Below are 14,080 nucleotides of genomic sequence, written 5' to 3' on the forward strand. Positions count from 1 at the left end.
GGTCTGGTCCTTAGCTTTTCAGATTCAGAAGCCTGATTTGCTTTGAAGCATAGTTATGGGTAGAAACTTATTTTTAAAAATATGAAATATCTAACCACCAAGCAATCCAGGCTATTTGTCCATTTGTTCTGTCCTCTATAAGAACGTCTACTTAGGTAATATAGGATTTCACATCAGAGATGATCACTGTAGGCTGCTTAGACTTTAAGATGAGCAGAGAAGGAGAGGAAGACATTTTGAGTAGAGGAGTAAAAGGCAATTTACTGGAGTGGCTAGGGAATTATAAGTTTGTAGAGAAAGGGTAATGAATTGTAGGTGATGAAACCATGCAAGTAAAGGCATAGACATGGGAATGCTGTACATATTGGCATAAGTGGAATGGGAAGTAGGAAGTATTCCCGGGTGGATTTTGTTTTTTAGTCACACCATAAAAATCACAGATACTCTGACTTCCATATTATAAATACAATCTCTTTACTTTTATCAAGAATAAGAAAATTTAATCATAATGTGATTTAGAAGCAACAAGTGAATTGGGGGATGTTAACAAGGGTTCATTGTGTGTTCCCAGATATGTTTTGTGTGCATGCATTTCTATCTACAAGTATCACTGAGCTTTTAACACTAAGTTAATGTCACACAATGTGGTAGATGTATCTTTGAGCTTAAGAAAACACTTTTAATAGTATTTACCATATGTTTATATGAAGAAATGTAGAAAAATTATGGTACTGAATTTAAATGAACATCTACCTTATAAATAGGCTAGCTTGACTGGACGAAGTTTATTTGACTTCTTACATCCAAAGGATGTTGCCAAAGTAAAGGAGCAACTTTCTTCTTCTGATATTTCACCAAGAGAGAAGCTGATTGATGCCAAAAGTAAGTGCTCATTTCAGCATGCCTATATAATATAATAATTATATAATTATATATTACATAAAAGCACAGCTATACAATATTTTGAAAAATTACCTGAATATGGTTTTATCAAGAGGAGGTTTAATAAACTTTATAATCGTTAACCTCAGAGTTCGAAAAACCATAACCATGTAGAGAATTCCTGTATTCGGACACACATAAAAAAACAAATACATGAAGATGGTTTGGGGAGAATGCAATTGCTTCATATTTGCCATTTTTATATGCTAATAAAACCTTCATAAGAAAGTATCATTTTGGGACTGAAAGATTGCTGGGGTTTCCATTATTTAGCTGTATGCTGAGAGAGAATTCTCTTTCTTATGAGTTAGGTCTACTCAATATGAAAGACCTTGTATAATTGGGCTTTGGCAGTGTAAATATTCTTTATCTTCTCTGAAAATATGTCTTTGGAAATGCATGGTGCCAAACAATTATTTATAATATAAGTAACTATGCTTTACACCACTGATTACCACTGTGAGTTTTTTTCATATAAAAAATTTTTAATTTCATTTCACATAGATTACCTCTGTTTCCACCCATAGGGGAAAAAATGAAAATAAATTGCAAGTATTTACAAATTATAAAAATATGATTGGCAAATACTCTCTTTGATATATTTCATTTTGTGGTTTACTGCACAACAATGTCATTGTTTTAAATAACCATTTTTCTTTTTCAGTTTATTTTTTTAAAAAGGTAATCATTTTAAAATGTGTCTCTCCTGACATTTCTTATCTATATGAAAATATTTTTTTCTACCTGTTCTCTTGCCTCCTCCTGCTATGAAAGCTGGTTTGCAAGTTCATGGTAACTTTCACAGTGGAAGGACTCACGTGTATTCTGGCTCAAGGCGATCCTTTTTTTGTCGGATGAAAAGTTGTAAAATCTCTGTCAAAGAAGAACATGAATGTTTATCCACCTCAAAGAAGAAAGGTATCATCACTTTAAAATGTCAAGTGATTTAAGGCATAGAAATGAAATTAATGTCCTAAGACCTTTCTATGCAGAAATAATGAAGTGTATGGTTAAGGCAAATAATTGAGGCCAAAAGCACCTATGGAAATAAGATTTTTTTTTTTTAACCAGACTTATTTAGATTGACTTATAATAGCTTTCAAATTTATCAGGTAATTACATATTTATTTTATTGCCCAAGATTTTAATGGTGTTGAAATGGGAAAAAGAGTGTGAAGAGAGATTGAAATAATTTTTTGTTGTGACATCCCATTATTACTTTTAAAATATGAAAGTTAGATCTATTTGATCAATTTTGGTGAAAGTTTACTAAGATGTTCCGAGTGTAGTTTCAGTTCTTTTGGTTCTTTGGTAAATATTTCTAGTTCTGTTTTCTTGTGATTCTTTTATTAGATTTGTCTGATTTACATTTTGAATTGATTTAATCCTCATCTATTTTACTTGACTGAGAAGTTCTGGGGACTTCAAAATGTCTCACACTGTTTTGCCTAAGAACACATTAACCTATTAAATATAGGATTTCCTATGCAAATCTTAATGTGAGATTTGCTTTCACATCCTTTTTTAAAAAAGATTCTATTTATTTGACAGAAAGTGCACAAGCAGGGGGAGTGGCAGGTAGGAGAAGCAGGGAGCCTGATACAGGGCTCAATCTCAGGACCCTGGGATCACGACCTGAGTTAAAGGCAGATGCTCAATCAACTGATCCACCCAGGTGCCCTACTCTAAGGATAAATATCCTTTAAAAGGATATTTATACTGAGCTGCAAGATTCCATTTATTTACGAGTTTTAGTCAAATCTTTTTTGGCAACCACCTAAGATGATAATCACTCAATACTCACTTATTAAGCATGTACCTGTGCCAGATCAGAGACTGTACTAAGCGTTCTAATCCCCATGAGAATGCTATTCTTACCACTGATTTAGAATCATGGAAGAGAGACTTAGAGATTCAGTAACTTTCCTTCAGAAAAGGAAATTGGTTAAACTCGCACTTGAACCTAAACCCCCTACTCTTCTGATACACTGTAAAGAAACATAAGTGGAATGAACATTAAGGAGGGAACATGATGTAATGAGCACTGAGTATTATATAAGACTGATGAATCACTGAACTGTACCTCTGAAACTATTATATATTGAGTTTAAATTTTTTTAAAAAGAAAAACATAAGCAGAATGAAACAGCAGTCATAAGAGAGGATCTGTTTGTAAACCATCAATTGCTGCCCTCTTGCCCTTGGCTCTGAGTGGGCAAGAGTTGTCTAAAGTCACTTGGAAGGCCTGCTGGGGTTGAAGTCACAGTTGACCTGGTGATGAAGACGCTGTGGAATCCAGCTGACTGGGATCAAATTTTGGTTCTATCACTTGCTAGCTCTGTGATTGTGAACAAGTTTCTTAATTCCTCCAAGCTTCAGTTTCTCTGTCTATAAAATGAAATTATTCACAGCCTTGTATGGCTTTGTGAAGTAGTAAATGCATTGATTCTGGAGCCAAACTGTTCAGGTTTGAATCCTAACTTGTGAGTAACTGTGTGACTTAAGATAAATTACTAAATCCTTCTGGGTCTCACTCTTTTCAACCATAAAAAGAAAATAATAGAACCTCCCTCTAGGGTGGTTATTAGATTAAATGAATTAATAATACCTGTGATGTGTTTACCATGGTTCCTAGCATAGTAACACTAGATAAATGTTAGGAGCTGCTATACATAATAATATTAGAAAACTATTACACCTAAACTGTTAGGGTGTGCAAGCAGATGGTGGTGTCATTACCTTAGAGTGCCTGTTTCCTCTGCTTTTCTTCCTAAGTCAGTCATATTAATCTCATATTAATCTTATATTTGATATGGCCATATAATGTGGCACTAATTTCCAAGCGCAAGAATATTCCTTCTGTGTGAATAGTCCAAGGAGTCATACTCCATGTAGACCCTAGACTCTTGTACATTTTACCCTTAGGATTTGACTAGAGGTGAACTAATACCATATTGAGTAGATCCAACCATAAGACCCAACCTAATCTATACAGCAGGTCCATGTGAAAGAAAAACATGGCAGCCAATGCAACTACTTTAACATGGCTGAAACCTCTGTGGTGTTTTATACAAGTTATAAATTAAGTCTAAAATTATCAGGTTTTTAAAGTGTTTTAAAGATTACCAAATTAGGGAATCATAGTTCCAGTCTAAGAAGACAACATAGGAAGACCCTGAACTCAACTTCCTCCACAGACACCAAATCTACACCTATTTATAGAGCAGTTTTTCCTGAGGATCTAAGGGCTGACTGAACAGCTTCTGCACAATAAAAAAAAAAAACATACAGAATGGCACAATAACAAAGGGAAAGCATAAGACTGAGAACTGTAATGGGGCAGGGTGGTACTGTGAACATATCTGTCTGCACTGGGGCACATGAAAAAGCCACAGTTTAAAGGGGGCAACTAAAATATACAGCAACCAGTCCTACTACCCTGCCAATGGCACGGAGCTACTGGAACTCTCTCCAGGTCAGAGGGGCTGGTGAGCACCACAGTTTACATTCACCCTCCACCTTACTAATATGGGTAAGAGCTGGGTCTGGATGCCCTAGCTGGCCTTCTGTGTCAAGGAACCCCAAGCAGCTTGCCCACAGCAGCCCCACAACAGTGCACAACAGGATATCCATGGTTAGCCCTTACTACAGCCCCAGCTGCTTTGTGAAGGTGACATAAGAGCAAAGAACCCTGGAACACTCCAGATCCACATCACTTCAGTTCCAGATGGCTTGCTAGGGCACCCCCAGTACAGAGTGCTCTGAGACAAACCCCCCCCCCCAGCTCATACCTTTTTCATCTCCAGCCCACCGTACCAGGGTCTCCTTGTGCAGAGTGCCCTAGAAATACCTGGCCCATATACATCTCAGCTCCATTTGCCCCAACAGAGCAACCTCTATGCTGAATACTCCTATACCTGGATGTGCACCCACTTCAGCTTCAGCTATCCTGCCAGAGCACCCTCTGTGCAGAATACCCAGGGACCACCCCAGCCCATGCCTACACTTCAGTTTCAGCTATCCTTCCATGGTGCCTTCTGTGTAGAGAGCCTCAGGACCCATTTGCTTGCACCCACTTCTATTTCAGCTGTGCTGCCAAGGTATCTTCTTTGTAGAGAACCCAGGGACCCCTTTAGCTTGTGCCTACTTCAGCTGTCCTGCAAGGACACTCTCTGTGCAGATAGTCCTAAGAGCACACCAACTCATACCCACTTCAGCTCTGGCCATCCTACCAGGGTAGTCCCACTATGGAGTGCCCTAGGACCCCCACTGACCACCAGCTACAGTTCCAACCAGCCAGCCAAAGTACTCAGATACAGAGTCTATACAGGAATTACCATGCAAATTCCTTCAAATGTAGGAGAAATAGCTGTTCTGCCTGATTCATAGAAACACAGAAAGTTAAGTAAAATGGGGAGACAGAAGTATGCTCCAAATGAAAGAACAAGACAAAACCTCAGAAAAAGAATTAAATGAAATTGAAATAAGCAATATGCCAGATAAAGGATTTAGAGAAATGATCATAAAGATTTTCACCAGATTTGAGAGACAAGTAGAAGAACTCAGTGAGAACTTCAACAAAGAGATAGAAAATATAAAGGAGTAGTAATCGACCTTGCAGAATACAATAACAGATGTAAAAGAATGGATAAGCAATCTGGAAGATAGGGTAATGGAAAGCACCCAAGTTGAATAGTAATAAGAAAATAGAATTTTAAAAACTGAGGATAACTAAGAGATGTCTTCAACAACATCAAACAAATATTCACAATATAGGAGTCCCAGAAGGAGAAGAGAGAAAGGAACAGAACACTTACTTGAAGATGTAAGAACTGAACAATTCTATCCCAGGGAAGGAAACAGATATCCAACTCAGGAGGCACACAGAGCCCCAAAGAAGATGAAAGCAAAAAGGTCTGCATCAAGACACATAATTGAAATATCAAAGATTAAAGAGAAAAATTTGAAAGCAGCAAAAGAGAAGCAATAAGTACCATACAAGGGAAACTCCATAAGGCTATCAGCTGATTTTTCAGCAGGAACTTTGCAAGCCAGAAAGAAGTGGCATAATCTCTTCAAAGTGCTGAAAAGAAAAAACCTACAACAAAAGATCCCTGGGTGGCGCAGCGGTTTAGCGCCTGCCTTTGGCCCAGGGCGCGATCCTGGAGACCCGGGATCGAATCCCACGTCGGGCTCCCGATGCATGGAGCCTGCTTCTCCCTCTGCCTGTGTCTCTGCCTCTCTCTCTCTCTCTGTGACTATCATAAATAAATGAAAATTAAAAAAAAAAAAGAATACTCTACCCAGCAGGGTTATCATTAAGAATTGAAAGAGAGATAAAGAACTAAACTGGCATTACGAGGAAATTTGAAGAGACTTCTTGAAGAAAAGGCCATGCTTAGAAGTAAGATTATGAATAACAAGATTTAAAATATGGCAACATATAAATAAAATATAGGAGAGGAGAACAAAAAAAAAATCTTTCAGAATATGTTCAAACTTAAATAACCATCAACTTAATATAGACTGCTATATACTTAGGATGCTATATATGAGCCTAATGGTAACCACAAACCCAAACACCTACAATAGGTACACAAAAAATAAATAGAAAACTGAAGCAGAACACTAAAAAAGAGTCCTCAATTGTAATGGGAGCAAGAAAAGAAAGAAACAGAAGAACTACAGCAACCACCAGAAAATAATAAACAAAATGATAATAAGTATGACCATGATAATGGCTATGAATAAGTACTTTAAAAATAAATGATTTAAAAAAAATAAAAAAATAAATAAATAAAAATAAATGATTTAAATGTCCCAATCAAGGACACAGGGTGATTCAAGGGATTTAAAAAAACAATACTCATCTGCCTACAAATGGCTCTCTTCAGACCTAAAGAACAATGCAGACTGAAAGTGAAAAGATGAAAAATTCTATGCAAATGAAAGCAAAAAAAAAAAATGGGATAGGAATACTTAAAGTGGACTCTAACATAAAGACCATAACGAGTGACAAAAGAGGCAATACATAATGATAAAAGGATTAATCCAACAAGAGGATAGAACAATTATTAATATTTATGCATCCAGCATAGGAGTACCTAAATACACAAAGCAAATGTTAACAGACATAAAGGGAGAAATTGACAGTAATACAATAATAGTAGGGGACTTTAACACCCCACTTATATCAATGGATAGATTATCCATGAAGAAAATCAATAAGGAAACAGTGCCTTTGAATGACACATTAGACTAGATAAACTTAAGAGATACATACAGAACATGTCATCCAAAAACAGAGTATACATTCTTTTCAAATGCATGTGGAACATTCTCCAGGATAAATCACATATAGACCACAAAACAAGTCTCAATAAATTTAAGAGGATATAAATTATATACACATATTTTCCAACTAGAAACTAGAAATCATTCATGAGAAAAAAATCCTTAAACACATGGAGGTTAAATAACATGCTACTAAACAATGCATCAATGAAGGAATCAAAGAGGAAATAAAATACATGGAGGCAGGAGTGCCTGGGTGGCTCAGTTGTTTGAGCCTCTAACTTTTGATTTTGGCTCAGGTCATGATCTCAGGGTGGTGAGATCGAGCCCTGTGTTGGGCTCTGTACTCAGCAGGAGTCTCGAGTTTTTCCCTCTGCCCCTCCCCCACCACGTGGACACATGCAAGCATGCTCTCTAAATAAATCTTTTTAAAAAATATATGGAGATAAATGAAAATGGAAACATAATGCTACAAATTTTGGGGAACACAGTGAAAGCAGTTCAAGGGAAGTTTATAGCAATGCAAGCTGACCTCAAAGAAAAGAAAGAAAAGAAAAATTTCGGTCTAATCTTAAACCTAAAACAGTGAGAAAAAGAACAAAGCCCAAGGTGAGTAGACAAAATAATGAAAAGCAGAGCAGAGATAATGTAGTAAAGACTAAAAATCCCAGAAGAGAGACAACCAACAGCTAGTTCTTTGAAAAGATAATCAAAATTCATAAGTGTTTAGCCAAACTCATCAAAAAGAGACCCAAATAAAATCTGAAATGAGAGAGAATTGCCAACACCACAGAAATACAAAGGATTATAAGAGAGTACTATGTAAAATTATATGCCAACAAATTAGATAGCCTAGAAGAAATAGATAAATTCCTAGAAACATACACTCTTTCAAAAGTGAATCAGGAAGAAATAGAAAATCTAAGCAGAATAGTTACTAGTAATAAATGGAATTGGTCACTTAAAAATTCCTAACAAAAGTCCAGGATGGATTTACAGATCAATTCTATCAAACATTTAGAGTTAATACCTTTATCCCACAAACTGTTTCAAAAAATAGAAGAGAAAGGAATGCCTCCCAGTTCATTTGATACAGGATTCCTCCCATATTAAAATAAAGACATTCCAAAAATATATAGAGAGGCCAACATCTCTAATAAATATAGATGCAAAAGTCTTCAGTAAAATATTAGCAAACCACATTCAACAATACATTAAAAAGATCATTGAGCATGGTCAAGTGGGATTTATTCCAGGGATGCAGGGATGGTTCAATATTGGCAAAGCAATAAACTTGATACATCAGATTAATGAAAGTAAAAATCATGATTATCTCAATAGATACAGAAAAAGCATCTGACAAAATTCAATGTCCATTCATAGGGAAATCTCTCAAGAAAGTGAATTTAAAGGGTATATAACTCAACATAATGAAGGTCAATATGTGACAAAGCCAAAGGTGGCACCTGAATCAGTGGTGAAAAACAGAGCTTTTCCTCCAAGATTAGAAGCAAGGATGTTCCACTCTTGTCACGTTTATTCAATATCATACTGGGGGGGGCGGGTCTTAACCACAGCTATTAAATTAAGAAAAAGAAAGAAAGAAAAGGCATTTGAATTGATCAAGAGGAAGTAAAATGGTCACTTTTGCAGATGACATATTGGATGTAGAAAACCCTAAAGACTGTCCCAAAAAACTACTAGAATTGATAAATTTAGTAAAGTTGCAGGATATAAAATTTATATGCAGAAATTTGTTGTGTTTCTATACACTAATAACAAAATAGCAGAAGAATTAAGCAAACAATTTCATTTATAATTGCACACAGAAGATTAAAATACCTAGGAATAAACTTAACCAAGATGAAAGACCTGTACCTTGAAAACCATAAAACATTGATACAAGAAATTGAAGGTGACACAAATGGATATTGTTAAAATGTCCATACCACCCAAAACAATTTATAGATTCAGTGCAATCCCTGTGAAAATACCAGCAGCATTGTCACAGAACTAGAACTAATAATGCTAGTTTGTATAGAACCTTAAAAGACCCCAATAGCCAAAACAGTCTTGAGAAAGAACAAAGCTGGAGCTATCATAATATCAAATTTCATGATATACTACAAAGCTATAGTAATCAAAATAGTGTGATATTGGCACAAAAATAGGAAGAGATAACTCAGATTAATAGAACAGGCTAGAGAGCCCAGAAATAAAGCCACACGTATATAGTGAATTAATCTATGACAAAGGAGGCATGAATATACAATAGGGAAAAGATACTCTTTCAAATAAATGGTGCTGAGGAAACTGGACCACCTTCTCACAGCATACATAAACTCAAAATGATTAAAGACCTAAGTATGAGACTGAAATTTTAAAAATCCTAGAAGAAAACATACACAGTAATCCTTTGGCCATCAGCCTCAGCAACATTTTTCTAGATAGGTCTCCTCAAGCAAGGGAAACAAAAGCAAAAATAAACTATTGGACTACAACAAAATAAAAAATTTTTGTGAAGGAAACCATTAACAAAATGAAAAGGCAGCCTAGTGAATGAGAGTATACTTGCATATGGTATATCCAATAAGGGGTTAATATCAAAATATATAACTTACACAATGCAAGAAAGAAATAATCCAATTTAAAAACAAAGAATCTGAATAAACATTTTTCCAAAGACCTAAAAATGGACAATAGTTATATTAAAAGATGCTCAACATTACTAAGCATCAGGGAAATGCAAATCAAAAGCACAGTGAATGAGAACATATAATGTTTGTCCTTCTCCGATTGACTTACTTCACTCAGCATAATACCCTCCAGTTCCATCCACGTTGAAGCAAATGGTGGGTACTTGTCGTTTCTAATTGCTGAGTAATATTCCATTGTATACATAAACCACATCTTCTTTATCCATTCATCTTTCGATGGACACCGAGGCTCCTTCCACAGTTTGGCTATTGTGGCCATAGCTGATAGAAACATCGGGGTGCAGGTGTCCCGACGTTTCATTGCATCTGAATCTTTGGGGTAAATCCCCAACAGTGCAATTGCTGGGTTGTAGGGCAGGTCTATTTTTAACTCTTTGAGGAATCTCCACACAGTTTTCCAGAGTGGCTGCACCAGTTCACATTCCCACCAACAGTGTAAGAGGGTTCCCCTTTCTCCGCATCCTCTCCAACATTTGTGGTTTCCTCCCTGGTTAATTTTCCCCATTCTCACTGGTGTGAGGTGGTATCTCATTGTGGTTTTGATTTGTATTTCCCTGATGGCAAGTGATGCAGAGCATTTTCTCATGTGCATGTTGGCCATGTCTATGTCTTCCTCTGTGAGATTTCTGTTCATGTCTTCTGCCCATTTCATGATTGGATTGTTTGTTTCTTTGGTGTTGAGTTTAATAAGTTCTTTATAGATCTTGGAAACTAGCCCTTTATCTGATACGTCATTTGCAAGTATCTTCTCCCATCCTGTAGGTTGTCTTTTAGTTTTGTTGACTGTATCCTTTGCTGTGCAAAAGCTTCTTATCTTGATGAAGTCCCAATAGTTCATTTTTGCTTTTGTTTCTTTTGCCTTCGTGGATGAATCTTGCAAGAAGTTACTGTGGCTGAGTTCAAAAAGGGTGTTGCCTGTGTTCTCCTCTAGGATTTTGATGGAATCTGGTCTCACATTTAGATCTTTCATCCATTTTGAGTTTATCTTTGTGTATGGTGCAAGAGAGTGGTCTAGTTTCATTCTTCTGCATGTGGAGGCACTTGACGGGATGAGCACTGGGTGTTATTCTGTATGTTGGCAAATTGAACACCAATAAAAAATAAATTATTAAAAAAACACAGTGAAGTATCACCTTATGTCTGTTAGAATGGCTAGAATAAAAAAGACAACTGTTGATGAGGATTTAGAGAAAAAGAGGATTTAGAGAAAAAAAGACTTGTGCACTTTTGGGAAGAATGTAAATTGCAGCTACTTGCAAAACAATATGGAGGTTCCTCAAAAAATTAGAAATACTGTATGATCCAGTAATTCCACTTCTGGATATTTACCACCCCTTCCCAAATGAAAACACTAATCTGAAAAAAATATATGACCCCTGTGTTAATTGCAGCATTATTTACAATAGCCAAGATACAGAAGCAACCCAAGTGTCCATCAATAGATGAATGGATAAAGAAGTGGTGTACACACACACAAAGGAATATTTTAAAGTTTTTATTTACATTCAGTTAACATAGTGCATTATTAATTTAAGAGGTAGAGTTCAGTGATAAGTTGTATATAACACCCAGTGCTCATTACATCACATGTACTTAATGCCCATCACCCAGCTACCCTATCCCACACCACACACTAGACTATCACTCAGCCACAAAAAGGTTGAGATTTTTGACATTGCCACAGTATTGCAAATACATAGATGGACCTAGAGATTGTTATACTAAGTGAAATGAGTCAGACAGATCAAGGCAAACACATAGGATTTCACTTGTATGTGGAATCTAAAAACTAGAACAAATGAATAAACAAACAATACAGAGAACAAACTGATAGTTGCCACAAGGAAGGTGGGGAAGGGGAGATGGACAAAATGGGTGCAGGGGAGTGGGAAATACAGGCTTTCAGTTATGGAATGACTAAATCATAGGGATAAAATGTACAACACAGAATATAGTCAATAATATTGTTAAAGTATTGTATGGTAGCTGCACTTGTGGCAAGCATAACATATAGACTTGTCAAATCCCTATGTTATACACCTAAAACTAACATAACATTATGTATCAACCACAATTAAAAAGATTTTCAGATTAATTTGTCTTTCCTTCTGGGAAGAGAAGAGTTTCCATATGGTCACATTTAGTACTAGTATTTTATTGTCTTTGTCTTGGGGCATGCCTAGTGCCCAGTGTAACCATGTTTTTCCTCTGCAAAACTTGATTTTAACCCTCCACTCCTTGTCTTGCCATCTTATTAAACTTCTAAACTTTGCAACTTCACAAGTTTGATTCTTAATCTAGTCTTTTTGAGAACCACTGCTTTAGACTCTTCTCTCAAGTATGAGATTACCTGGGAGTAGAAGAGGAGGAAAGGGCAAGGGGAGTGGAGGAGAACAGATGCCCTGGGCAGCAGTGCCCAAGATGGGTGTTGAAATTCCATTGGTGGGAGAATCTCATAGCTTCTATCATAATCGCGGTTTTAGAAAACCCTGCATACTTGCTACACTTAAGTAAGACTGGTAGAGACAAGCATGATATCATTGCCAGACACAGTAGTCTCTAATTTAATAGGTTTTGGTTAGTGAGTAATTACTGAGTATCTACTATGTACCAGGCACCATACCAAATGCAGTGAATACACTGGAGACAGGCAGTCAAGTCATTGCTCTAGTGAACATTGTAATACAGCAACAGGAGGCAGCTGGTCAACATGTAAATTAATAAATATTTTAGGTCGTAGAAAGTGCAATGAAATTAATAAAATGGAATAATGAGGACAGGGACTCAGAGGTAGTTTCTGTAGCATTCTCAGAGAATGTCTCTCTAAGGTGACATTTGATCTGAGACCTGAATGATGAGAAGAAGCCAGCTGTGTAAAAATCTCTGGGAAGAAATTCCTGACAGACAAGTGTTTTCCTTGATGTAGGAAAAACTTGGCATTTGGGGGCACTTGGCAAAGAACAGTGTGACTAGATCTTACATACAGGAGATGGTGATAGGAGGCAGCTGAGGCCAGATTTGTAGGTCCACTAGGGCTGGGGACGGTGGTGTGCTGGTCAGCGTTTAACAGTCAACTCTCTGACCATAGTTCTGAGATGAATGTTGGTTAACATTTTTCTTTTTGTTGAAAGTGAAATCATGAAGACTGTCAGAACTTCACTCATTTTTAAAAATATTTGTGACTTTATTGAAATGATAGTTTTTAATGAGGATTATTTGCTCAATTTTTGTGCTTTTTGCTATATAGCACCTATGCTTTTAAGTTTGACCTTCATTATTAGTATTTTGTCCATCATGTTCATAGGTGTAGACAACCAGGAAGGAAATGAAACAATAAATCAAGGCCTGATTTGTAGCTGTGCCAGTTTCTGTGGCATAACTAGTCACACTTTTAGCGACATGAGACCACTGAATGTGGTAAAGAGAAGGGATGCACGACTATATTGTGTCCAAAAAGAATTTTTTTCAATAAATACTTATTAACTACATACTATGGGCCAAATGCTATTCTATATGCTGGGACCAAAGCAATGAACTAAACAAAAACTTTGCTGATGGTAATAAGTGCTATAAAGAAAATAAAACAAGTTAGATTTAGAACCCGACCTTCAAATCACTGTTTCACAATGTGTTAAAACATGGTTTTAAAAAAATAATAAAGCATATTTACATAGCTTCATTAGATGAGATGTACAATTTTTAAAGAACAAGTTTTGCCATTAATAAAATTTATTATTAAAACATTGTTTTCATCTTTTTTCCTCTATTTTTAATTTTGTGTTTTATAATACACATATTTGTATAAGAGTAGATATATAAAATGTATGCACATGAGAGGTGCTTACATTTTTTATAGCATGCAAGATAAAAAAGTGTTTAAAGGCCATTGCTTTAGAGATTAGAAAAGTAACAAATGAGCCTCATAGATGCCCCTAGGAACATCTTTGCATTTTTAGTAGACCCCCTAACCTGATAGTAAGGAAGAATGTTTCTGTGTTGTATTAGGTCCAGCGGGAACTAAGTGACCATTACCATCACTGCAGTAGATTATGAAATACCAAATTAGATACCCTGAGTATGCTCCCCACTTAGGACCTCCTATTTATACCACAGGAGACATGTAGACC

General features: G+C 36.3%; 1 protein-coding gene across 11 annotated transcripts in view; it reads left to right on the top strand.

The window, feature by feature from the left end:
* Positions 1-14,080, top strand: part of ARNTL2 (aryl hydrocarbon receptor nuclear translocator like 2) — a 112,894-nt gene that overhangs the window by 65,256 nt on the left and 33,558 nt on the right. For all 11 annotated transcript variants that reach the window (XR_005984864.1, XM_041736076.1, XM_041736078.1 and 8 more), the window contains 2 exons: positions 765-882; positions 1,717-1,860. Coding sequence is in view for 10 of the 11 variants with exons in the window: in XM_041736076.1 (XP_041592010.1) it covers positions 765-882; positions 1,717-1,860 (262 nt within the window). In the remaining variant the exon portion in view is untranslated. The remainder of the gene's footprint in view (positions 1-764; positions 883-1,716; positions 1,861-14,080) is intronic.

Source organism: Vulpes lagopus, chromosome 21 (genome assembly GCF_018345385.1).
Source record: "Vulpes lagopus strain Blue_001 chromosome 21, ASM1834538v1, whole genome shotgun sequence".
NCBI classification, from domain to species: domain Eukaryota; kingdom Metazoa; phylum Chordata; class Mammalia; order Carnivora; family Canidae; genus Vulpes; species Vulpes lagopus.